The sequence below is a fragment of the Patiria miniata genome, unplaced genomic scaffold (assembly GCF_015706575.1).
Source record: "Patiria miniata isolate m_02_andy unplaced genomic scaffold, ASM1570657v1 HiC_scaffold_20, whole genome shotgun sequence".
Taxonomy (NCBI): domain Eukaryota; kingdom Metazoa; phylum Echinodermata; class Asteroidea; order Valvatida; family Asterinidae; genus Patiria; species Patiria miniata.
This window is the reverse complement of record NW_024037059.1, coordinates 17,940,414-17,964,329: the sequence shown is the minus strand read 5'-3', so window position 1 is coordinate 17,964,329 and position 23,916 is coordinate 17,940,414. Positions and strand designations below refer to the sequence as shown.

Genomic DNA, 23,916 nt, shown 5'->3' with positions numbered 1-23,916 from the left:
CCCCCCCCGGACAGCGGTATCCCAACCCAGTACAACTCTACCCCCCCCCCCCAGTACAGCCCTACTCCACCCCCTGTACAACCCTATTTTACCCCCAGTACAACCCTACCCAACCCAGTACAACCTTATCCCACCCCTAGTACAATCCCATCCCCCTCTCCCACAAGCAGGTTGCCTCTCCCCCATCCTACTCCCATTGCCCTACCTAATCCTGAATCAACCAAAGCGTAACATTTTTAAAGGGAATGTACAACATTTGCTTTTGACGCAATTTTCAGAAAACAAATGGATTCGGAGATTAGTATGTTATAGCAAAAATTGTTACACTGACTTGTTTCACGTTTTGGGTTTGTAGATGCTGGGAATAACCAAGAAAACCAATCATGTTCTTGTAGTCTGGTTCCCTGACCCCACTTAAGATGAAATGGGGCAATTTATAGACTTTGGGGAATTGTGAGGTCAAAGAATCAGTCTAGCAGGCTTGTACCCCTTCACAGGTGTGTAATCAATTGCAAAGAAAATGCAGAATAACTAAATATGAAAAAGAAGGAGCAATTTTAAATAAAACAAACCCACAGTTTTTTCAAATGCTGGTCGGCCGACCAGCGTTGGAAAAATAATACAGTTTTTCTTGAAAATGTCAGTGCACCAGGAGCCACGTTTTTACAGGATGCTTTTAGACTGTCGTTCCCTAACAATCCAGTAAGGTATTTCGTGATAATTTGATCATTTCGTTTTTTGATGTTTGCAAATGTTGTATCTTCCCTTTAAGTTACATGCACATGTACTTACCTGTCATGCACGTGTATCAATCTGTAATGGCTTTTAATCCCGTGTCGCTACTAATGGAATCAGGTTTCATACGTATTCCGTACGAGAATGTTAATTTAGACCATTCCTGAAAGCTACCAGGAGTGGCATCGTCTCGATTCAGAGCAGTAATTAAGTTGTGTCAGTAGTGCAGTGCGTTATAACATGGATTGTTACTTCAGGACTTAGGCCATTGTTTGTGTGTGGGAAATACATACATGCATTTTTTATGTGGCTGTATAAATTTGCATACCGTTACAGCTTGGCCAGCAGAGTACAGGAAAATTAATATTGTCATTCGGATTTGAACTACCACATGGTGTTTTATATCAATCCATGACTAAGTTATCCACAGCTGATATCATTTTTTTTTCGAGGAGGGGGGGGGGAATATTGTTATCAAAATTTGCCCTGATATTTTTTTTTAACAAAAACACTAATACATAATATACAGGTACCCGTAGGCTGCCTGTGGTGTGACGCTCCTATTACTTACAATGAACAAGTTTAAGAACAAATAATTCGCAGTCAAAATTCACTTAAAATGCCATAAATTAATGCAATTGACATAAATGCTACAGTGTCCTAAATAAATCCAAAACTGCATGTAATCTGCTGCCAGCTTGGCCCGGCGTTTTATTGATTTCATTTTCATTGATTGATCTGCCAAGCAGAGGTTGGATAATTTTCACCTGAAATTCACATTTCTTATACAACCAAGAATGTTTTGTTTCGGTTTTTCGTTTGGAATTTTTTTCAGGTTATTGGTTTTTCTTATTGCAAATTATTTTATCTATCTAGGGTTTAAGTATTTTTCAAATCCTTTATATCGTAGGCAGCTGTACTATTTGTATAGATATCAAAACACATACACAGGCCTATGTGTGCATACGTACACACGTACGTTGTACTATGCGTACTTAAACTGCAGCGTGGTTGAACAATGCAAACTAAAAGTGTCATGATCCCTGCATTGGCAATTAGTTATTTACCAACATTCCATTCCAATGATAAACCAGTTATATTTATGGCCCGTTTACACGTGATTAGTAGTGCATGCAGTCTGCTAGTAAACCTGTCATTTATTCAGAAGAGAAGCTGTACGAGTACACATAACGGTATACTGCTATGTGTACATGTACATGTGTTGTTTTCTGCTGTTTTCTTGGCATTTCAAGAATATATTTTGAATTAAAACATGTCTGATTATTTTTTTCAATATTTTAAATTATTGTTGCTGTATTTTGAATAAAAAAATTACTGAACATTTTTAATTACTGTTTTTAATAGAGCAATGATGAAATTGAAATCTTGTGAAATGTAAAAACAAATCTTAAACACCATATAATCATAGGGGTTTATAGATAACTTCATCATGAATTGCAAAAATACAATTACACTGTAAATTAAGTTCCAGGTACAGTGCACTGTACATGTATTGTTCTATTTACAGACAAAAGTTTTGAATTTGTTTATTTTTAAGATATTTTTTAAAGATGACGTGTAGTTCAGTTTCAGTGATAGATGTCACTCGTTCTAGTTATTCCCAACTCCTGTTCCCCAGTTATTCTGCGATCATGCTGTAAACTTGAATATAAATATCTAACCATAATTGAGTTATAATATCATCCAGACTGGCATTTCAAAATAAACTTGACCTGTGCCACTTCCCTTACGTCTTCGTCAGTGATGTCTCACGCTGTGCGGCAAATGATCTGCCCTCAAGGAGCTTGGTTTCTCTATCCCATTAAAGGGGCACGTCATTCCAATTGCTCCTGTAATGTCCTTACAAAGATAAAAAGAAGGGAACAATAGGTCCCCCTAATGGTACACTTTGTATACATTTGTGTGATACAACTTTGGAGATATGGGGAAAATGGCCTTGGCCTAAATACAATTGTCCATTAGAGCTGCAATACATTATGCATGTTATGCAAAGAGGCCGCTACGCCAATTTTTAGTCTGGCGCTATGGAAACTGCAGTTGATAGTGTGCAAACACACATAGTGAAACAAGGTATGACATGTTACCTATAGATGGATTAAAGGCATAAATGTTTCCAAAAGTCTAAACCTTATGTTTCCTATAGAAGCACACTGACTTGTTTTATACCGGTTTATATAAATAATGTTTGTTTAAAGGGAATCAAATCAGAGTTTATATGGAAATCTCATTAAAAAAAAAACCCTGTAAAATCACACAAGTTGAAGATGCTGTTAAACGTTAAATCACAATATAGATCCCTCAAATTTGTACATAAAACAGTTCTAAGAATAGTTTTTCATTTCCCTAAGTTTCTAAATTCTAGTCAAAAGGGGATGTTTCCCTTTAATGTCATGGCATGTACGTGTACTATATATTCCCTTAAATGTCACATGTACATGTACATGTACTTCACACCTTACATGTATGTGTGTACATGTATATCATTATTGCACAATGGCATGGTCAATAAGAGAACTAGAGCCTCATCAAACCCACAGATCACTCGTCAGGTTTCAGCAATATGGCCACCGTCATCACCCCACGGCATTAGTTCCTGGTCTGAATTAAAAAAACAATCTTTTCCTGAGGACATTTTTATAGAGACTCCAGTTAATCAGTTGCGGCCGTAGGTTTTTTTTCCCACTCGCAAACACATAAATCTTAGAAGAAGTTGGTCATTCAGTAGAGTCATTAAGTTGAGGAAAAATGAAAATTACCCATACGCGCTTGGAGAAATGGTGCAGGCTTCTACTGTACAGTACATACATGTATTATGAAGTTTTTACTGCCTTTTTACAGCGGTTGGAAAGACAAACTTGTAAACCCTTTTCACGTTTTTTGTTGAAAATATTTTTTCTTTTTAATTTAAGTGGCCTCCAATTTCAAAGGCAAGTACCCAATAATTTGAATTTTGTATCTTTGGCTAAGAATGTTTTCTTTTCATTCTAAAACTATATTGCTACATGCGCATAAACATGATGAGCATGAATTTTGGTAATGAAACATAGCCTTTACAACACCCCTTGAGGAATTCACAATTATTGAAATTTTCAGCCTGAAACATTCTGAAACACTAATGAAAGAAAAGTCCCCCTTTTTTTAAAAGCCAGTTCTCAAACTAAACAGTTATTTTGTAAACAATTTATTTACCCAACCAACTTTCCAGTCTGGAACTGCAGCTGTACATATGTACATGTAATTATAAATTTTCAAATTTCAAATCTTTGCAAAAATGTGGAATTTTTCATGTTTCAGATCCTGGGCCCATTATGTAGTGTACTATCCACACACATGACGTGTTACGTGGACAAGTGCGTTTCGTTTTTCTTCTTTTATTTGATTACTACGTTTTCTCTGTAATTCTCTGTTCGTCTCCAACAACGGAATTTGAGCTTGTGTTCCTTGTCTTTATTGAATAAGACTCTGCTCGGTAGAAATGCGAGAATTATTGGATTTTACAGCTCATACAATGTGTACATTGTGCTATGGGTAAACATGTACAGACAGTACAGTGTACAGGTACGTGTACTAAATTTCCATTAATACGAAAGCCGCAGGGTTTTTAAGCTGAATACAGATTAGCGTAATTTAAAGGGAATATATTTACATCATTGGCTTTTGCTGTCATTTTCAGAAATGAACTATTTGAGGGGTTAGTATAATAGATCAAATATTGTTACACTGACAGCGTTTGAAGTTTTGTGTTCGAAAATGCTGGAAAAACCAAGAAAAACAAAACTGTTCAAGTAGTCTGGTTCCCTGACTCCACTAAAAATAAAATGGATCAATTTACAGATGCCCGAAAATTGTAAGGTAAGGGTACCAGTCTGTAGCTGGCCTGCACCCGTTCATGAACATGTAACCAATAGCAAACAAAATTTGGACTGAATTAATGGTAAATTTGGAGCAGTAGTTGAAAAATAGTTAGGTTTTTCCAACGGTGTTCGGCCGACCACTGCTGGAAATTTTTACAAATATACCATTTTCTTGAAAATGACTTCACACCAGGTGCCATAATTTTACAGGATGCTTTAGACTGTCATTTACCAACATCCTATTAAGGTATTTCGTAAAAGCTTGGTAGTTTTATTTTTCGATGTTTGCAAATGTTGTATATTCCCTTTAAAGATGTCCATACATACACATGTGCATGTATGTGTATGTATTTAAAATACGTAATGGGCACACATGCATTTAAATTTACATGAAATCATACATCTACCTGTACATTATGAATATCTCTACTCGCCACTCAATCTACATTTTGTATTATCATTACATACGTGTATGAATTGACAGTTAATGCAGAATGACGTCCCTTAGTCTACATGTAAACTTGTCACACCGGTGTCACTAGAGGGCCATGGTGTACACAAATGAGTGCAAGTTGACGTCAACTGTTGTGGGCTAGTTCAAGGTGTTATTAAACCACATAAGAGACATATTATCCATTCAAATATGAATCTTCAAAGACAATATTTATCCTTACTATAATTCCAGGAATCTGTGTGTGTGTGTCTGTCTGTCTGTCTGTCTGTACGTTGATTATCTCCAGAACCGGGCACCGTATGAAGTTTAAAATCGGTGGGTGTATTGCTCGGGACCCCAGAATGTGCAGTGCCAAGTTTGAAGTTGTTTGGATGATCGGTTCTCGAAAAAGCTGCAAAAAAACAGCATTTTCTGTGGAAAACGCGGCAATATTAAAGCCTAGACCACCACGCACTGTCGTCCTTTTCAATTGTTTACGTTATGTTTGAGCTAAAGCTCGCATGCTCAATATGACACAACAATGGAAAAAGGACGAGCACACGCATTGTAGGGCGATACCATTGTCCAGTATGGGTAAATAGCACTGCATACCATGTTTCCGTATGTACGCATGTACATGAGTGGCTGCACGGGCACAGCATTTTGCAGTCGACTGATGAGCAACCATCACTGTAGGGCGATACCATTGTCCAGTATGGGTAAATATCAGTGTCAGAGACGTGTACAAAGTGTGTGTTTAACCTGTGAGTGTGCGTTCAACCTGTGCAAACAACTCAATGAATCGGGTGCATTGTTTGTATGAGCAGTCCTCATGCCCCTTCCGAACAGGCACATTTTCAACGGGCCCTGCACTGGTTTTTTAAAAATCAGCATTACACACTTCAAAATAAAAAGTTGGTTTTTTTTAATATACCGGTACTGTGTCATGGTTCTCGATTGCTAAAAGCCTATCAATTTTTTTAAAAGTCCCAAATTACATAAATCACACAAAATGGCATGTACCGGTATTGCACAATGTTACTATCCTAGTCGTACATGTTTTTATTAGTCAGTAAGAACAGCCCCACAATGAAACCAGCTTGTCAGACAAATTTATGCACAAAGGAACATGATATTAAGATATGTCATGTAGGAGTTGGACTTTGACAACTTATCAAGCTCACGCCATCTTTTGCAACATGCATGATGGGGCTGTACTTGCCAACTATCGCTATCGGAGTAACATGATACAATTGAAACAACGTGCTCCGATTTTACAATCAGGTATCCATACGTCAAGTGTTGTCTTGGGAATAATTTTAGTTACGTTCAAGCACTGTTTTGCATTATTTTCTATTTTCTGATCAAACCCCTCTGTCTTTAATTACACTCACATTAATTTTTCATCTTATATCCGACGGTACAACCAAATAAAATCAGAAAAATTAACAACTGCAGAACGCCTTTCGGATGAGATCAAAAATACACCTGCCTGTATCATTTCCTGGCAATATCTTGGCAGCTGTGATTTTTGAAATTGGCAAGAGCTATCCAATAATGAAACCAGTTTGCTAGATATTTAATTTTATGAATAAGTGGTATTTGATGAAGGAAAGTAATTTTTCTAAAAAATTGTTAATGCTGAAACATATGCCAAAACTTTGCATTTTTTGCACAAGAATTTAAAATTGCCATGCCATGTTTTTGAGGAGAATATTTCTTTTTGCTTCTGAAGGAGACTTGTTAAGACTCAAATTTAAGGCTGTTAATAAAATTTGATTAAAAAATATTTCTTGGTGTTGCTTTGAACCTTCCACGTCTGTCAAGAGAAACAATTATTTTGAGTGTTTGGCCAAAGACCATTGTCTTTAGTCATTAATTAGTTCTATTCTTTCATTGTTTATTAGGGCGCCAGTGCAAATGACAACCGACAGCCACAGTTTCCAAATATTATGTTTCCGAAATCTCTTGCTGGCGATTCCGCACAAGCAACCAATGACTGGCAGCTCATGTGCCATAAGAGGCAAAAACCCTTTTTAACCAAGAAATGGATATCCAATGATCCGACTTTCAACACGCTCTCAAAAAGTCACAGGTTTGCAACAAAGATTTGTTCTTCATCACAAAATCAAGACAAATTTGAAATTTCCATGTTCTTTATCAAACAAACTATGAAATTCCCTACTTCAAAACACCCATTTTGCAAAGGTACTGTCATCAGTGGTGGAGTATTGTCTTAAAGTCATTGTGAGCAAACCTACTTAGTGTACTGTGCTGTCTGCACTTTGCACCTCATGAATATTCATGATGTGCGCTGGAGCTTACATTCTCTGTGCACATGCCCTCTGGATTACTGTGTGTGGCATTCAGAATCATACATGTAGGTGTTCAATGCAATGGTGTAAGCACAAAAGATAGAGGTGCCTGAAAAGTGTGGCTATACTTTCCTGTGCTTGAAACTTGTTCTTAAAATCTCTATTGCATAATTGCCTGTCAATCATGCTCTCATTAATCCTACATGTAAATGTACAGACACAGATCCAAACTGTTGAAGGCATACATGTACATGTACATGTATGCACATGTATTTTTTTTTTTACTTTACATAAAACTAAAGCAAAATGTTCCACAAACTTGTTGAAATGAAAACAATATTCCTGATGTTTTCCACAGTCCAAGCAGTATTAGTGGTATTGGTTTATTTCACATACACACCCCTGTACATGTATATGGTCACAAGAGAGCAGGTTGATTGAGATTTGTTGTTTTTAGAACTCAGGTTTTGTGATTCAGCTGTCATTAATATTCATGATCAGAGAACTGAACTCTGAATACTAAAGCACTGAACAAACAGCTGGAAAGCTTGACCCCTTCTTGCACTGTGAAAGATGCATTTCTGTCATGGATTTTCTCAGCAACCGTGGAACCTTTAAGAGGATTTTTATTGTACTTTTAATTATTTATTTTAATGTATTTTTTCATAAACTACACTTGCACTGTATTTTTTTATTCAAGACAGGTGTTGTAAAAATCTTTCCTTTTAAATGAATTATGTATAAATTCAAAAAAATCAGAGGGCCTAACAATTTGTATACAATCAGTTTGGAGCAGTTTTATTCATTTCCATGATGTTCAATGTACATGTATACAAATTGTACTTTGGACATGCTAATTAAAATCAATTAGCATATTTGATGCAAAGGCTTTAGCCTCAGCCCCTCTTGTCACTGCCCCTTGCCCCTCCCCATGCCCCTCCTCTTCACCTCCCCCATGCCCCTCCCATTCCCCTGCCATGCCATTCTTATGATACAACGATACATAAGAAGGCTGTTTTGACTTACATTGTAAACGACATTTTATTTTAAAGTTTTTGGAAATCTTGTTCGTGTGTATCATGTCAGCCACCATTAATTTTTCAAAATGTGTTTTTATTAAAGTGACTTTACTATTGAACCCTCCTCCCCTTATTTTCAAATGATTGTCAATTTTTTTTAATTTCTTTTTATGATTGTCGTTTGTAGGTCCTACAGAAGTACATGGAGCATGTTGAGAGGCTCAAGATGGCAGGCCAGACCGATTCAGTTGGCAGTCCCAGGTTATTCAGGTGAGTTTATATAGGGCTTCCACTGTGTCAACGTTGTATTGGCCTTGTGCACACCTCATAGAGGGCGCTATTTATGTGATAATTGGGGACGTACAAGTAATACCGAATTATTATCCTTTTTGAAATTAGTAAGATGTTGAGGAATACAAAGTTTTAACTTTAGCTATTATAATTTGTTCAATACCCACATGGTCTTTGAAACCATGAACTTGAAGTGTACCGTTATTCTTTTCTTTGGTGATTCGTTGTTGTGTCAGTACATGGCAGTAAGCCAATGAGCAAACCTTTCTCACAGATATTTTCAATATATAGCAAACATGAGGGTTCACAATTTGAACAGAAAACCCCTAAACTGAACAGTGTCTTTCTGATATGACATCACAGCAACAACGCCCTCAGCTGTCCAGAAAAGCATGGAGAATTTTTAAATGTTTAAAGGAGTGCACTTTTCAATAAAAATTAACCAAAAAGGGATGTCGATTATTTTTCACAAAATGTGTTCCTAAGAAAAATCACTTCATGGACCCTTTAATTGTGACAAGTTTTTTCTTACTTAAAGAACTGAACCCTTTTTTCAGAACAATTTTAAAATAAAAAGTGAAACAGCATATTGTTGAACAGCAAGTACTCCTGCTAGATGATGATGAAAATCTTTCATCCACAAACGACGATCTCATGATTAATTTAAACACCATCGTCAAATGTCACTAAAGGCCAAACACTTATAAGAAAACCATGTGTGAATTTGAGTCAAAACAGCACTTCATTTTTTTCCCAGTACATGTACATGTATGTGCAGTCCATGTGCAGCCAGCATATATTATTGGATATATTGAAGCATCGTTGCTCTTCTCTGCACTGACCTGAATGAGTCATGATATTTTTTCTGTCCTTGATCCCGTGGCGTGCATATGATGAAATTTGACTTTGCAGGTACGCGTACAAATGTACCGGTACATGTACTGCACATACGTTACAATAGGCATGCACACGCAAATACAGTTCAAGTATTGCTTGGAAGGGGATGGAATCAAAAGGATTTGAAGGACGACATACAGTTTTCCAATTTGTCAAAGTCACGTTGGTCTTTCTGTAAACGTGGGGTCACCTTTTTCCTGTCCCTGTTAGGCCGAGTAAAAAAGATAAGCAGTTTCTTGTCTGGCCTTTTTTTTTTAAATGAAGGAGGCGGCCCTTTTTATGGCAGATGGATTCTTCAATTTTCTCGACTATTTTGCTGATACAAAATTGTGTCTAAAGGAGCCATAATCCTTTCTACATAGCTACAATTTTGTTGGAAACCATAGAAATACAGGATATTGAGGATATAGGTGCAAAATATACTGCAAATGTATGAATTTAAAAAAAAAATTAAAAGTGAGGCGTCAGGAAAAAAGGAAGCGGGCGGGGACAAAAAACTGGTTTATTTTTGTAACAATATTGTAACTTCTAGATGCACTCCGTAATGTCTATTCCACTTAGTGTGATAATGTAAAGCACACTACGGTACCTACCCAACAGATGAGAATAGCTTGAACGGTAAAATTAGAAAGTTCTGAGGTAACAGGGACAGGAACAAATGTCACACTTCGACCATATATAGAATGGCCCACATGGGTAAAGCCAGTGCAGCATAGTGTTCGTTGAAAAGTTATCAAGTTTTTACAGTTTCTTTAATTTTTAATTTTTTTAATTAATTTTTTTGAGGGGTGAAATTTATTTGGCTTAGAAATTCAAAAAAGAAAAGTTTCGTTTAATATCAACATTTTCAGTACGAAAAATATTCGGCAACGTGTACTCTATGGGCAAGTTACTAAAAAAAAAATTGAACAAAAATACTTCTTCCTTTTTATGTGTGTGTTTAGTGAGAATTGACAGTAAAGTCATGCCTGATCAAATCAGAAATGACAAATTAAATTTACATGTACTTTGTGCAATTTTACGATACATACCGGTATCCTAATGGCTTCCACATGATGCCATAACGATATGAGAAATGATGATACAGTTGGTACGGATCAATAAATTTTCCTCCCATGGCAATTTTGTTACCAAACAATTTTTGTGTAAAGCGATACAGTGTGTGGACCAGTACTAGACAATAAGCGAATTTAAACATGACGTTTTTCTGTTAAAACTTGCTGTCTCCTGTAAGCACATATGAAATACATGTAATTGGAACAAAGTGGTCGTTGTAACATTATGTAAGTCATTAATGTACCAAAAGTTAAAGAATAACCTGGGATTGATGAAGCATGTGCAATATGTGTGCTGTTCTGCAGTTATGGACGATTATCTCAACTCTAAAAAATATACTGTCCACATTTGTAGAACCCAGAAAAGAACTCAATGAAATAAGTGCCGATGTTGTGTACTCTCATGCATGGATCTACATGTAATGAGACATGTTATGTTATGTCATAGATTGTGTAATTGGTGCAATGTAAATGCCTGATTGATGGATGGATTATTGAGTGATTAATGTCTTCTAAAGGTGTCAGAAGTGGGATGGAGAATTTAAAGACACATATTGATGTAGGTACATAGGCTATAGGTTTATTTCATGAATGGTTTTAAAGTGACTGATTGCTTGATTGAATGGTTAATGTTGGTGTCAGAAGTGGGATGAGACATTTTTGATACCGGTACATGTTGCAATATACACAGTTATCTCTGGAGTTGCTTACTGGGATGATTGCTTCCAAACTAGTGTCAGAAGTGGGATTAACCATTTTGACACTTGCAGTTTGCATTTATCTCCAATCTTACGATTGTTTACAATGTAAAATGGAATGATTGCCTGTTTGATTGCTAAATTGATTGATTGGCTAGTGCCTAAAAATTGGTGTCAGAAGTGGGATCTGTATTGAGACATGACTTGCCTGTGAGTGCAAACTCTGATGATAACCCATGATTGTTCTTGTTGTTTTCCCCTCCCATTTCCCTCTCTTTTCTCTCTGCAGATTTTTCTTCCCTTTCTGCATTGTGTTTACAGTTTTTTAGGCGGTTGGCTTTGTTTCATTAGCTTGTGCTAATGCCGCCCAGCTTTTGCAAAAAAATCAAAACCAAAATCGAGGCTAAGTTGAAATTTACAAATCATTTACTCAGTGTTTTGTCCGCACATGTGGTGGTTGGATTCTTTCTTTCACACTGTGTAGCATTTTTCATTTCAATCAAAATTGAAATATTCCCCTTTTCATTAGTTGAGTTGCAAATTTGATGACAGCATTGACAGAATTTTCGGTCATATTGTGAGTACAAAAGCGTATGGAAAAAAGTTTTGGTGTTCCCAAATTTTATTAGTGGCAAAGTTGAAAGTGATTTGAATTCTTTCCTTTGACATGTTTGAAAAGTAGGCTTACAGCTAAGGAAAAGTTCAAAAGGGAAATATTTTACTTTGAAAACAGCTCTAGAGAAAGAAACTCTGTCCAACGTTTCTGTAAAGTACATGTTTAGTAGCATACCACAAGCAATATTGTCATTTCATCTTTAAAGGTGCACTCGCAAAGCTTCTAACACCCTTTTTTTCTTCGCTTAGTGTCCAGTACCATTTCTTTAATACATGTAACTTCATCTGTAATAACAAATAAAGGGTGATTCATTTAAGATTTCACTTCATACCTATACCATTATATTTATTTTAATTTCACCATATTTGTTTGTTTATTTTGACCCAAACGGGCTAAACGGCTGTAATTTATTTCAACATGAAGTATACTTCTGCATTGCAACTTCATGTTTTTTCATTGGAACTTTTAAGCAATTACAACTGTACAGGATAACACTGCTAACATGACTAGCACCAGGGGTCGATTTAGAAAATAAAAATTACATGCACAACTGAGATTTTGTAGACCACTAAGTAAGCACAGTCAAATTTAACTTCATTAATCTGCTGTTAATTTTTATGAAATGATGCATATAAATAACCTGAGTTATTTCTGGAATGTTCACGTGTGTGCCTTTTACTTTTTAAGTTGCATGCGTACCTTAAAACAAGTTTTTCAGGTTCCATCTTGCATGTCACTTAGCCATACTTCTGAAGTGCATTTTCAAATAATGACACGCAGAAAGCCTAGATCTCTATTGGCTAGGGGCTCGGTGCAAACAAGAGAGGGCGTTTTTTCACCAATTCTGATAGCCCAGTGTATGGGACACATAGCGTGTGCGCACTGGTTCGTGTGCGTATAGCGCGAAATATGCACGACAAATTTTATTCCAAATATGCAAGTGACTTTGCATGAGCGTCAGGCGTCGTCAGCAATGCGTTCAAATGCCTTTTCCAGCGGTCTCCCCCAACTCTCCCTTTCTTACCTGATGAGGGGGTACTTGTGCACGGAGCCCATATAAGTCATGCTACGAAATTGGTGTCCAAGAGTGATTATGAATAGCAACGTAGCTACAGGTCTACCCAAGATGTTATCTCTTTGCATGGAGCCATTCACCTTCTTGTTTTGGCAAACATTCTCTTCAGCAAGTACTAGTTAACTACATGTGTATCCTGCATGCACCAACAGTCACTTAACCACCTCGTAATTCCATCCCACGAAACTTCAGGGTCATTTTCATTTCTTACAACTTTCTGTTTCTCTTCTACTTTCCTCAGCGTAAATGTGTTTCTCGCATGCACCTACCGTATCGGTACACCTAGTAACGACTCAGTACGTAACATGCACGATTTGCACGATATTTCTTCGTACTGTTTGGACGCGTCTATTTAACCGGTTTCCTGTCATTTCTCCCATTCTCTCGCAGGTTAAACCTCAACCGTCCCCACTCCCCGATTCTCATGGAGGGGGATGTGAGCGGGGTCACAAACGAAACCGAAACGGCACACTCCCTGAACTCTCCCAGCGCACAGCAGAGGAACTTTGTCCCCAACGAGCAAGCCAATAACTCGGACCTCCACCATGAGATCATGACCTCGCCCGACCGGGAGATTCTCGACGGGAAAAAATCGAAGAAGACGCCGCAGAAGACAATTGAGACGCAGGCGGGCGTGGATACCAGCAACGCTGCCACAGGTAATGGTTGTAAGGTCAAAGGTCAGGTCAAAGGTTAGAAGTCATCAGAATTTACATGTACATGAAGACTTGGTTAATCTTTGTACTACTGCTAGTGGCCTTAAGGGGAATTTTACAAATTTGATTTGACTCCAGATTTACATGTACATGCATTTCCTAAGCAAAACTTTCTGCTGAGAACCTCATTGAAATTAGGCCATTGTTACCTTTGCAATTGACCAATAGCATGGCCCTGCCCTATAATTAGTTGGCCAATCACAGCCATGTTTTATGTCATACATATTCATGTACACAGTGGGCGGGGCTTAATGATCAGGCTATTAACTATGTCCTTTTTTTATCAGGTAAACGTTAATTCTAGTTTCTTTTACCATGTAAAAAAAACATTTTTGGTCTTTCTTTTTTCAGTCACAAGTCCACAGCAGGATAATCGTACGATGAATCCTGAGCTAGCTGCCATTGTCGACAGCACACCAGAGCTGAATGACAAGAGGGCAAAGAGAATTAACATAGCCGGCAGTCAAGGGTAAATATCGCATCAATGTGCCGAAAACTTCAAAGTGTGTCTATCTTTAAAAAGAAAACGCTAGGGGCCTCATTTTATTGAGCTTCCTTTAACTCATGTTGTATTATTTTTTTCCGAAAGAATCTTGAAAAGCATACAGTACTTGGGCAAGGCAGTTTTGGGCGGTGTGGGGACCGATTGGTTAAAGTTTTGCTGTAGCTGAAAAACAGAAACTGTTAAACCCCCCCCCCCCTTGTGTGCCCCTCCCATTTCGTGTGTGGTCCCCCCCCCCCCCCCTCAGAATTTGGGGAGGACAATAATTTATTTTTTAATACTTATGCCATTGAGTACCCCCCCCAGTCCTGAAAAAGAGTAACCCCTCCCCCCCCCCCCCCCCCACCAGTGCCGTTTGCAGACTGTACTCGGGTTACACCTTTGACTGTTACTCGGCAAATAATATGTGGAAAGCAGAACACGGCTTAGAACTCGCAATAGAACTTTGTCATGCTGCTACCATTTCAGTCATGTTCCCTGTATCCAGTAACAGTACTGAATGATAATGTTTTTTTTGTGCAAAAAGGAACCAGACTATTTTTTCCATCCAGCCTCGCTTTGGTTACATTGTTGAATAGGAATAAATCAAGATGGCCGCAACATGATAATGGTCTATTACTAGGCTTGGACGGTATTTCGGTATTACCGGATAGTCAAGGTTTTTTTTAATAACCGACTTACACCGACTAATGATTCATGAATACCGAAACACCGGTGAACTCGGTATGGAATTTCAATACCGCGGTAATCCTCCTTAGTGTTCAGAATCTTCGCAAAAGCCTTTCAAACAGAAAGACAAGCAACCTCTTTGACATGTTTGATTTCATTCTTTGTGGTTTCAGGCATCCAGTTTCATGTCCGCATTGTCAATTACCGTTGACAGATTGAACACAATTGTCAAGCTCGACTAGAAAACCTGATACTTCGGCAGCTGCAATACCACAAAGGCCTTTGAAGTTCTGCTAACGCCGCGGTGTTTGTGGTTTTCTTTGTGTGTAAAGTGTCTCCGCTGAAAGTTCAAACAATGTTTTACACGTGGGAATCTTTTGACGGTCGTGATAAAAACTGGTCGTCTTATCATCATGCGTAATTTTTGCCACAACATAGTTCCCAAGAATATTAGCAACAAGAAAAAAAACCGTGTCAATCTTGGTTATATGACCGCCAAAATTTGCAGGCTTCAGTCTAGTGCTATGTGCGTGCGAGATGCACGTGCAAAGGGAAGGGACGTCTGGATTCACATGCGATGCTGAGCCGTCCGATCCGGGGAAAATGAGAAAAAAAAATATTTCAAGGAAAGCGCAATATCAAAGCCATCATGATGTCTCATCATGGGCCTTGGGAATAAATGTACAATCAAGCAGTGTCGGCACCGACGCCCAAAAGGAGAAAAAATCTGGACTCGTCTGAATATACGATGCAGCGAGTGTGAACCGTCCGGGAAAATTAAGAAAAGAACATATTCCAACGAATGATTTCTCATCGTGGGTAAAAACTCTTGTACGATCTGGAAGCGTACACTTTAGTGTTTACGAAATTCCCCACGTCATGTGCGTGGCCGTACATGCCAGTGCATGATACGCATACACGTGGTCCCACACTGGTTCCGCACAGAGAGTTGGAACACGTGCTTTTCCCCACCCACTCGCCTTTTTTGGAAGGTTTTACCGAGACGATGGTGAGATGAAAAATGGTCAAACACCCTTTTAAAAGAATCTGATTGGCCATCTAAATCCACGCTCGGAACAATTTTTTCATTCATGTTTTGGTTTGATTGGTCCGTTAGTTATTCATCGCCTGAATATGCCGAGTCGTCCAGATAAAAATCCTGAAAAGAAAATACTCCAAAAGAAAGCGTAATACAAGAGCCATGATTTCTCACCGTGGGAAAACCCCCCGTAATGCCCGCACGATCACACTTAAAGCTACGCCCGTCCTGCTGGGCCCACAAGCACAATTGCACGTGCTTTTTCCCACGCACTGTGTAGATCAAGCTGATTGGCCATCTAAAACGGCGCTCGAAACATTTTCCATTCATGTTTTGGAATGATTGGTCCGTTCGTTATGAAGGTCGCGGCACCGACAACTTCATATTTCAGCGTCCACAATTGCGCATGCGTAACATTGTGATGTTTACTATTATCAATCACGGAACGATCACGTGAGAAGGAGTACGATATTTTTTATAGGAGTCCGGTTTTCACATGACACCGGCGAAGCACGTAAGGAGTCGCTGGTGGCCGGCATAAATTGCATGAGCCTTTTGAATCACTCACAATGGACACCAACTGAAAAGCATACGTTCGCTAGGATCTGGGGATCGTCGCGTGGTCGGCCTCTGGCGCTGGCATCGGTCGACGATCTGCATTATTTTTTAGTGGACCTTGTCAAGTCAGTGACTTACAAATTCGAAAATGCAATACCACAAAAAGTAAGCTTCCCGTGTTTATAATCTGTTACAATGATATATTGTTTTTACAAACAAATGGACTGATAATGAAACCAAGACACTTTTAGTGTAGGAGATTTGCGGCGTGAAGCATTTGCGTGATTTATGCTGCGCCGGCGGCTTATCAACTCGGCACATGGTGCCTGGTGGTTAGTTATTTTTTCTTCTGATAATGACGTAACTAATACCCCACTTAACATAATACCGCGGTTTTAGTGAATACCGCGTTTTTTTTGTCACGGTATACCACGGTATAGTAAATGCAATACCGTCCCAAGCCTATCTATTACAGAATTCTCCATTTTCATTCTTGGTTACAGGGAGAGTTACTCTACAATTTTTGACGAGCTGGATCCATCGTTGATTACGGAGATGGACGAAGGAGCAAGCATTACAGGTAACACCAAGACTCCGTCGCACATATCCGATTCATTTCACACTGAAATCTTACACGAGGAACCAGCATTCAACCCTGAGTTTCGTAAAAGAGAGAACCTGATTTCCGAAGAGTTGATTCAAGTGTTCAGGGATGAAACGTCATTATTTGCATTGTGTGCATCGTTTCAAAGAATCCAATTGCATTTTGGATGACTTGATCTTTCTGTTTTTCCTTTTTCCTGTTCGTAACCTGTTCATATTCTTTTACTGATTGATCATACTAATTGTCACTTTCACTTTTCGCTTACTAATTCTAATGGAAACGATACTTGATATCTACCATTTTCAACCGTTGTTGAATAAATGTGAAAAACAAGGTTATATGTGTTTACATAAATAAATAAGTATAAAGCACTCAGTTTATTGGCCAAAACATTTCAAAATGGCAGCCATCTTGAAGTAAAGTTTGTCTACTTGTGTGGTATTCAAATGCAACGTTTTTAGGAAAACTTTTTCTCAACTCTGAAATTGTTTTGTCTTCGCATCAAATTCTTACTCAATGGTCAGTAGACTAGCTTGCCCCCTAGTCAAAGCCTTTGCCCAATCAGTGAAAAGGAAACAAGACAAGATGGCTGCCAGACAAGCCTCAGTGGAGTTACTTGGCTACGGCTTGAAATTACACACGAGTCTATGTGAAGTGGCTGCAGCCGCTACCATAGACCCAGGTGTAATTTCAAGCCGTCGCCAAGTAATTCGGACACGGCCTATGAATTGGGTATTTAGTGGCTGTGGCTTTAAGATTTTTTGTTGATTAACTCCAGTGAATACATGTATACCTGTTTCAGACATAGCCATAGTTAATATTTGCCATTTCCATTGTCTGAATGTCTTGGTTGTTGGTTGTCTAACCCTGCATATAGCCGTTGAAGACTATCTGCTCACACAATTCAAACTCTCTACTGATTCCATGCATGCCTTTCAAAACGCAGTGGATCCATCAGAGTTCTCGGGTATGTATACTAACACAACTAATGATACTCATATAATTGGAAATGTAATAACAGCTAAGGCCAAGTTCGCGCAAGGACTATAGTTGACCAATGGTTAACTAACGTTTGCCCGAACTCTGTCTAGTCGACGGTGGTTGACTACACTAGTCGACTATTTGGAACCAGCCTACTGGGGCTGGTTGCATCGCTGGTAACCAATAGCCGTGCGCATTCATAACGCTAGCAGAGAGCCAGGATCCAGAAGTTTTGCGATGACATTTTGACCAGCCTTTGACTGGAGACGTTCGCACGTTGCTATCAGTGCGCAGGCGTACGGTACGTCACAAATCAACCACTAGTCGACTAATGGTCCTTGCCCGAACTTGGCCTAACATATTGGACATTTTTACTGTCTACTGCCCTCTAGTGTCCAAAGTTTGCCATGGCTGTAATTTTTTTGAGGGGGGGTTTATACATTTTTTGTACTTTTTGTGGGATTAAGTTGCGTTTTTAACTTCCTTTATTTGTTGTTTGAATGTACTGTAATTGTACAGTTTTGTCTGGATAATACAACATCAAACATAGCCATCAATTTCGGACATTTCTTGAAATTTTCTTAGTTTGTAATCTGAGATATTTGAACTTTTTTTAGTGCATGACACTGAAGTGATCTCAAAAGTGAATGTGAAAATATTGTGGAACTATGTAAGGAACTGGGAACCAATTTGAAATCAAAATCTTTCTCATGTTTGATTTTTGTTATTTCTGTAACAAAAATTTGTGGGTTTGTTTTGCAACATTTCGTTTAGTTTCAATATAATTTGTTTTGTTGTACATGTAACATAGTTCTCACAAAATCCAACACATTTTCAGTTCTTGTAAAAATTACTCCATATATGTCCTTTCTTTTCATTTTTGTTGTTGTATTTTTTTAAATCCTATTTTACCACATGAAGATGATAGTGAGGAAAGTGATGTATCCTATGGTTTTGATGGTAATTCCCTCTTCTGTCTGTTCTTGCTTTTAACCCTGATGTTTTCATGCACTCCCTGTTGGGTTCTGGGTTCTGTCACTCGGACTTTTCATTTGAGATGGTTTTGGGTCTGAAACCTTCCTAATTTTGTTTTGAAACCTTTCTTTCTGTGGAGCTTGAAGGGGTCAGCATGTAAAATGTATTATCGGTTCAATATTGCGTGCGAGTATACTCCAGAGGAGGTTTCTGCAGTGTACTGGAAGATGATGATATTTTGGTGGTCCTCAGGGGAAATTTGAAGAGAAAAAATTGAAAAAAATAATTCCATCTTGAATGAATGTTCCTCGATTATTGCTTGGAAAGAAATTAATTCAATGTGGGTGTTTTGCTTTTTGCTCATTTTAACGTTAACAGTGGCCTTTCTGTGCGGCGGACAAAAAAGGAGGGTGCTATTTCAAATGAGTAGTTTGGGTGAATAGAAAAGATTTTACCCACTCAAAATAATGTCGTCCTGTCATGTCCGCCAAACATGTATCTAAAAAAAAAAGCTAATGCCTGTCACATTGCTAATGATATATGATGAGGTGATTATAGATGTGACTTGCCTGGTCACATATTTTATTGCTGGATTGCCCATGAAGATAGCATGATTTGGACCTTGTCGGTAGCGGGTCTGGTAAAAAGGTGGTTGGGTTTTAAAATATGTGTCTGAATTTTTTCAGACATACATTTGTACGTGTATTTCAGTCGGTGTTTCCTACATTTTAAAAGGACTCCTCAGGGTTTTAACAATTTCTTTGACAAATTGTCAAAATGTTACTGGGTGGTATTCTTAATCACTTCACAAGGTTCTAAACACAACTGATCTGCAGTACATGAAGTATCGGTAATTTGGGACTTTTTTTCCTGAATTGGTTAGGCACAGTGCAAGCATGGTAATGCATGGAACAACATGCACACACGGTGCATACACATTGCACAGTAGTCGGTAAACTTGGACTGTTTCACATTCCGCATGTGCTCTTTGCATGATTGCACTGTGGTGGAAGGGGGGTTGATTGAAAAGTATGGTTTGCATTTAACAGGATGAAAGACCACATTTTTGAAGACATTAGCACAACGTTTTTGTAGTAATTATCTTTGAGAAATTTAGGCAATCTTGAACTTCAGATAGAACTGCCTAGCTCACAATTGACTGTGAGTCAGTCGGTCAGTCAGTTAGTGAGGAACACTAGTCTGGCCCCTCTGGGACCAGCACACACGAAAATGGGCTTGGAGATGGGTGGGTACCAGACTTCACTATGTAGTGTCACTCAGCAGTGCTAAGCCGCGTCCGAATTGCTGGGCTACGGCTAGAATTAACACACAAGTCTATGGTAGTGGCTGCAGCCACTTCGCATAGACTCGTGTGTAATATCTAGCCGTAGCCAAGTAATTCAGACTCGCCCTACTTGGATGAAACTTGAATGACGAATGAATTCACTTTTTTTAAAAATCTAACCATGCATTTTGCTGTGCTCTTTCTCTCCCCACTCGCCCGTTTCCACCTTTAACCGCCGCATCATCCTCTATATATATTAACAGTCATGTCGCCAGATAATTTCTACGGTAAGACCTCGGAGGAACGCCGATGCGTTCAAGTGTCTTGTGTTTGTGGACAGTGCATGCTGTGAATTTAACAAAAACTTAACACCACAAAATCGGCCTCGACTCGAAGAATTAAAAAAGTAGAATTTGCAACAACAACAAATATTGCTTAAATATATGTGTGGATATGTGCAGTACAGTGTACATTCATAGATGAACTGACTAGCTTAGATGAACTGACTAGCTTCCTATCAACTTGTTTTCATTCCTTTTTTCATTTTGGTGTATTTTCGTCATTTCCTTTTGGAATAAATGTGAAAGAAACAGTAACCGCAAAGAAATCTAGAACTCGGTAACAAAAGGCAACAGGAAATATCAACTACAGTCCAACACCCATGATCATAAAAGTTCATCAAATATTCCCGAATAGTCCATGTTTAATTTCGTTAAACAAACAGAATTCTGCCTTCATAAAAAAACCAACTTTAATTATTCGTACAGGAAAGAAACAATTATACTCACTCCAAGTGAAACAAATTTTTTTTTCTGCTTTATTTTCATTTGATCAACCCATTTCCTTAAAAAAAAAAAATTATTTCTAAAACCACAACTCATGGCATTTCCAGTTCCGAACAGAAACAGCAAAGGAGTGTTTTGACTGAAAATATTTTGCAAGCAGAACCCATGATTTTGAAGGGGAAAAAAGAGAAACACACATTGAGCAGTAGGAAGCATTAGCATTGTGGTCCTCTGTGTTAGGTCAGGCCACTTTACATGTAAAACGAAAATAATGCAGTCCAAATATTTATTGATCCTACTCTGTATGTACATTTCTGTATGTAGTTCTTCCGTACAAGTGCTTTCCTGTCCACATTAAAGTGAATGTGTGACCATATACACTGCAATGTGCATCATGTATAACTATAAGTAGTCAAATGGATATCTGTTTTAATTCTGATGGTCAGTGGAGGAGTGTTACCTTGTAAATGTTCTATATTTTGAACTACAGTGTACATGTACGTAGCCAGTTTGTGTGTGTGCGTGAGTTTGTCTTACAGTCACTATGTGGACATGTGAACAAAAGATGTCCACATAATGCAGGTTATGTTGACGTTATGTGGACTAAGCCGTGTCCACATAACGTTTCGCCCTCTCTGGAAAACGCGTTTAGAGGCTTTTTCGGGTTAGGGTTATCCGTCGCATAATGAAGAGAAACAGCCTAGAAAATCAAAAAACAAATTTGGGGTTGAAAGAGTTTTCACAGTTTAAGTAAAGTTATTTTTTGTACTGAGTTTTCTTAACTACACGAAAACAAAGGAATGTCCACATAGCGTATGTAAAACAAACATGGGTGTGTGTATGTGTGTTTTATAAGCCAAAACAATGTCGGTGAAATCCTGTGATTCTGTTTGCAAAGTTTTTGCAACTGTCTTGTATCTATTTGTGATTTGAGAACATTCTAACCAGAGAGAGCAATATGTAAGTAATTTTGCCAGTGCTGGTAGAATTTTAAATGAACCCGTAGGCAAACATTTGTTTTTCCCTGTCCATATTAATTACGCTTTACTTTGTTTTTCTCGTGAGATGACTTTCATTCAACCCCATCATGTGCTAGTGAACCTCCTGGACCCCTATTTATTTGTACAGCTTGTTGTGTCATGATTTGAATAATTTGCAATCGAGGTTTGCTCTACAGCAGCTGAGATTCATGCAAATATTGGTTTGGTTTGTCTAGGTATGGGGAAGGAAGTGGAAAACATCCTGTTGGAAAACTCCGAGCTCCGGGCAACAAAGTGAGTCTCCTGATGAACTCTGACATCATTAGTAAACATTATTCGGGGTTCATAATTATTCATAACATTAGTAAACATTATGCAGCTTCATGGTTATTATTCATATTCAAGAGACAGGCCCACTATTCGAAGGATGCAAGTTCATTGCAGGATACTCTTCAGTAGCCAAATGTACTCCTGAATGGAGAGAAGCAAGTGGGAGTAAAGTATCTTTCCCAAGGACACAACATGATGGCAAGCGGGTGGATTTGAACCCCTGACTCTCTGATCATGAGTCCTAAACCCTAACCCCACTCCCGGTCAATCAGAAAACAGTCGGGGAGTGAAAACCCAGTCCACATGATTGCCTGGGTGGGATTGGAACCCCAGTCACAGAGTTGGAAGGTGAGGAATGCATCCCTGAATCCAATAATTTATTTCTGATTTTTTTTTTTTAGGAATGCTCTGAACGTAGTCAAGGATGACTTGATTGCTACGGTGGACGAGCTCAAGTCTGAGATAGAAGTCCAGCGCCAGGAGATTAATGGTGTCAAGACCACCAAAGGAAGACTGAGTCTGCGAATCACTGAGCTGGAAGAGGAAATCAAGAAGTAAGTCCAATAAGACTGTAAAGGGAGGATCCCTTTGGGTATGTCGAAGGGACTGGGGACTTGTTGCGAACTCAAGTTATTACTCAGACTTGCTCTTATTTATGTGGAGATATTAAAAACATTCATGCTGAATGTCGAGACGACATCATAGATTATCGCTGGCTGGTCTAAATCTGTTTTGCTGTTTTGTTATTTATGTGTACCTCAGACTGAGAGAGGAGAATGACAAAGTCGCCGCTGTGGACGAGGACGAGGGGGTGCCCATGGCTCAGCGGAAACGCTTCACCCGCGTCGAGATGGCCAGAGTCCTGATGGAGAGGAATCAATACAAGGAACGATTGATGGAACTACAGGAGGCAGTACGGTGGACGGAAATGATCAGGTAGGGATGTGAACCTCGCCCTACCTCATACACCACCTCCGTGAAACCGATCCCTGAACTCCTTCCTCCCCCTTCCTTTTCTTTGCCCACCCTGCCGCCACACCCAACTAGAGGTACGAAAGACAGCACGGTGTACTGAAAATGAGATAGGGTTGTAAAACCAACCCCAACACCCGCTCCTCTCCACTAAACTAGCCTCCCCTTTTGTCCCCCTCCCCCCCTTTTGTCCCCCCTCCCCCCCCCCTTTTGTCCCCCCTCCCCTCCCCCTTCTTTGGCCTACAGAAGTAGGACATCATATGTGATGCGATCAAGCTAAATGAGTCGTTTGTCGCCCCCGGTTAGTTTTTTTTTTATTACAGATTTGAATAGAGCACAATCTCAGCATTACTGCTGTGAAAACCGCATGCTGATACCATCTTTAGTTAAAAAATTATGGAAGTCAGAACACCAAGGGATGTGATGAAGTGATGTGATGAAGCGGCCCTATTTTGGCTTGTATCTCCAAATGAAAATTCCCGACAAACGACTCATGTAGCTTGATCGCATC

At 38.8% G+C, this 23,916-nt stretch overlaps 1 protein-coding gene and 1 non-coding gene across 8 annotated transcripts in view; one reads left to right on the top strand and one right to left on the bottom strand.

The window, feature by feature from the left end:
• Positions 1 to 23,916, top strand: part of LOC119727686 (C-Jun-amino-terminal kinase-interacting protein 4-like) — a 43,151-nt gene that overhangs the window by 4,206 nt on the left and 15,029 nt on the right. The window contains exons 4-13 of one of the 7 annotated variants that reach the window (XM_038199688.1): positions 8,565 to 8,647; positions 13,400 to 13,668; positions 14,077 to 14,194; positions 16,997 to 17,073; positions 17,975 to 18,064; positions 19,000 to 19,038; positions 20,602 to 20,625; positions 22,340 to 22,397; positions 22,835 to 22,987; positions 23,196 to 23,369. In XM_038199688.1, the coding sequence (XP_038055616.1) occupies positions 8,565 to 8,647; positions 13,400 to 13,668; positions 14,077 to 14,194; positions 16,997 to 17,073; positions 17,975 to 18,064; positions 19,000 to 19,038; positions 20,602 to 20,625; positions 22,340 to 22,397; positions 22,835 to 22,987; positions 23,196 to 23,369 (1,085 nt within the window). The remainder of the gene's footprint in view (positions 1 to 8,564; positions 8,648 to 13,399; positions 13,669 to 14,076; positions 14,195 to 16,996; positions 17,074 to 17,974; positions 18,065 to 18,999; positions 19,039 to 20,601; positions 20,626 to 22,339; positions 22,398 to 22,834; positions 22,988 to 23,195; positions 23,370 to 23,916) is intronic. The other 6 variants (XM_038199689.1, XM_038199691.1, XM_038199692.1 and 3 more) reach the window with 6 other exon arrangements.
• LOC119729397 lies at positions 6,948 to 7,081 on the bottom strand. The gene has a single exon (XR_005271243.1). It is a non-coding gene; the product is annotated as a U11 spliceosomal RNA (small nuclear RNA).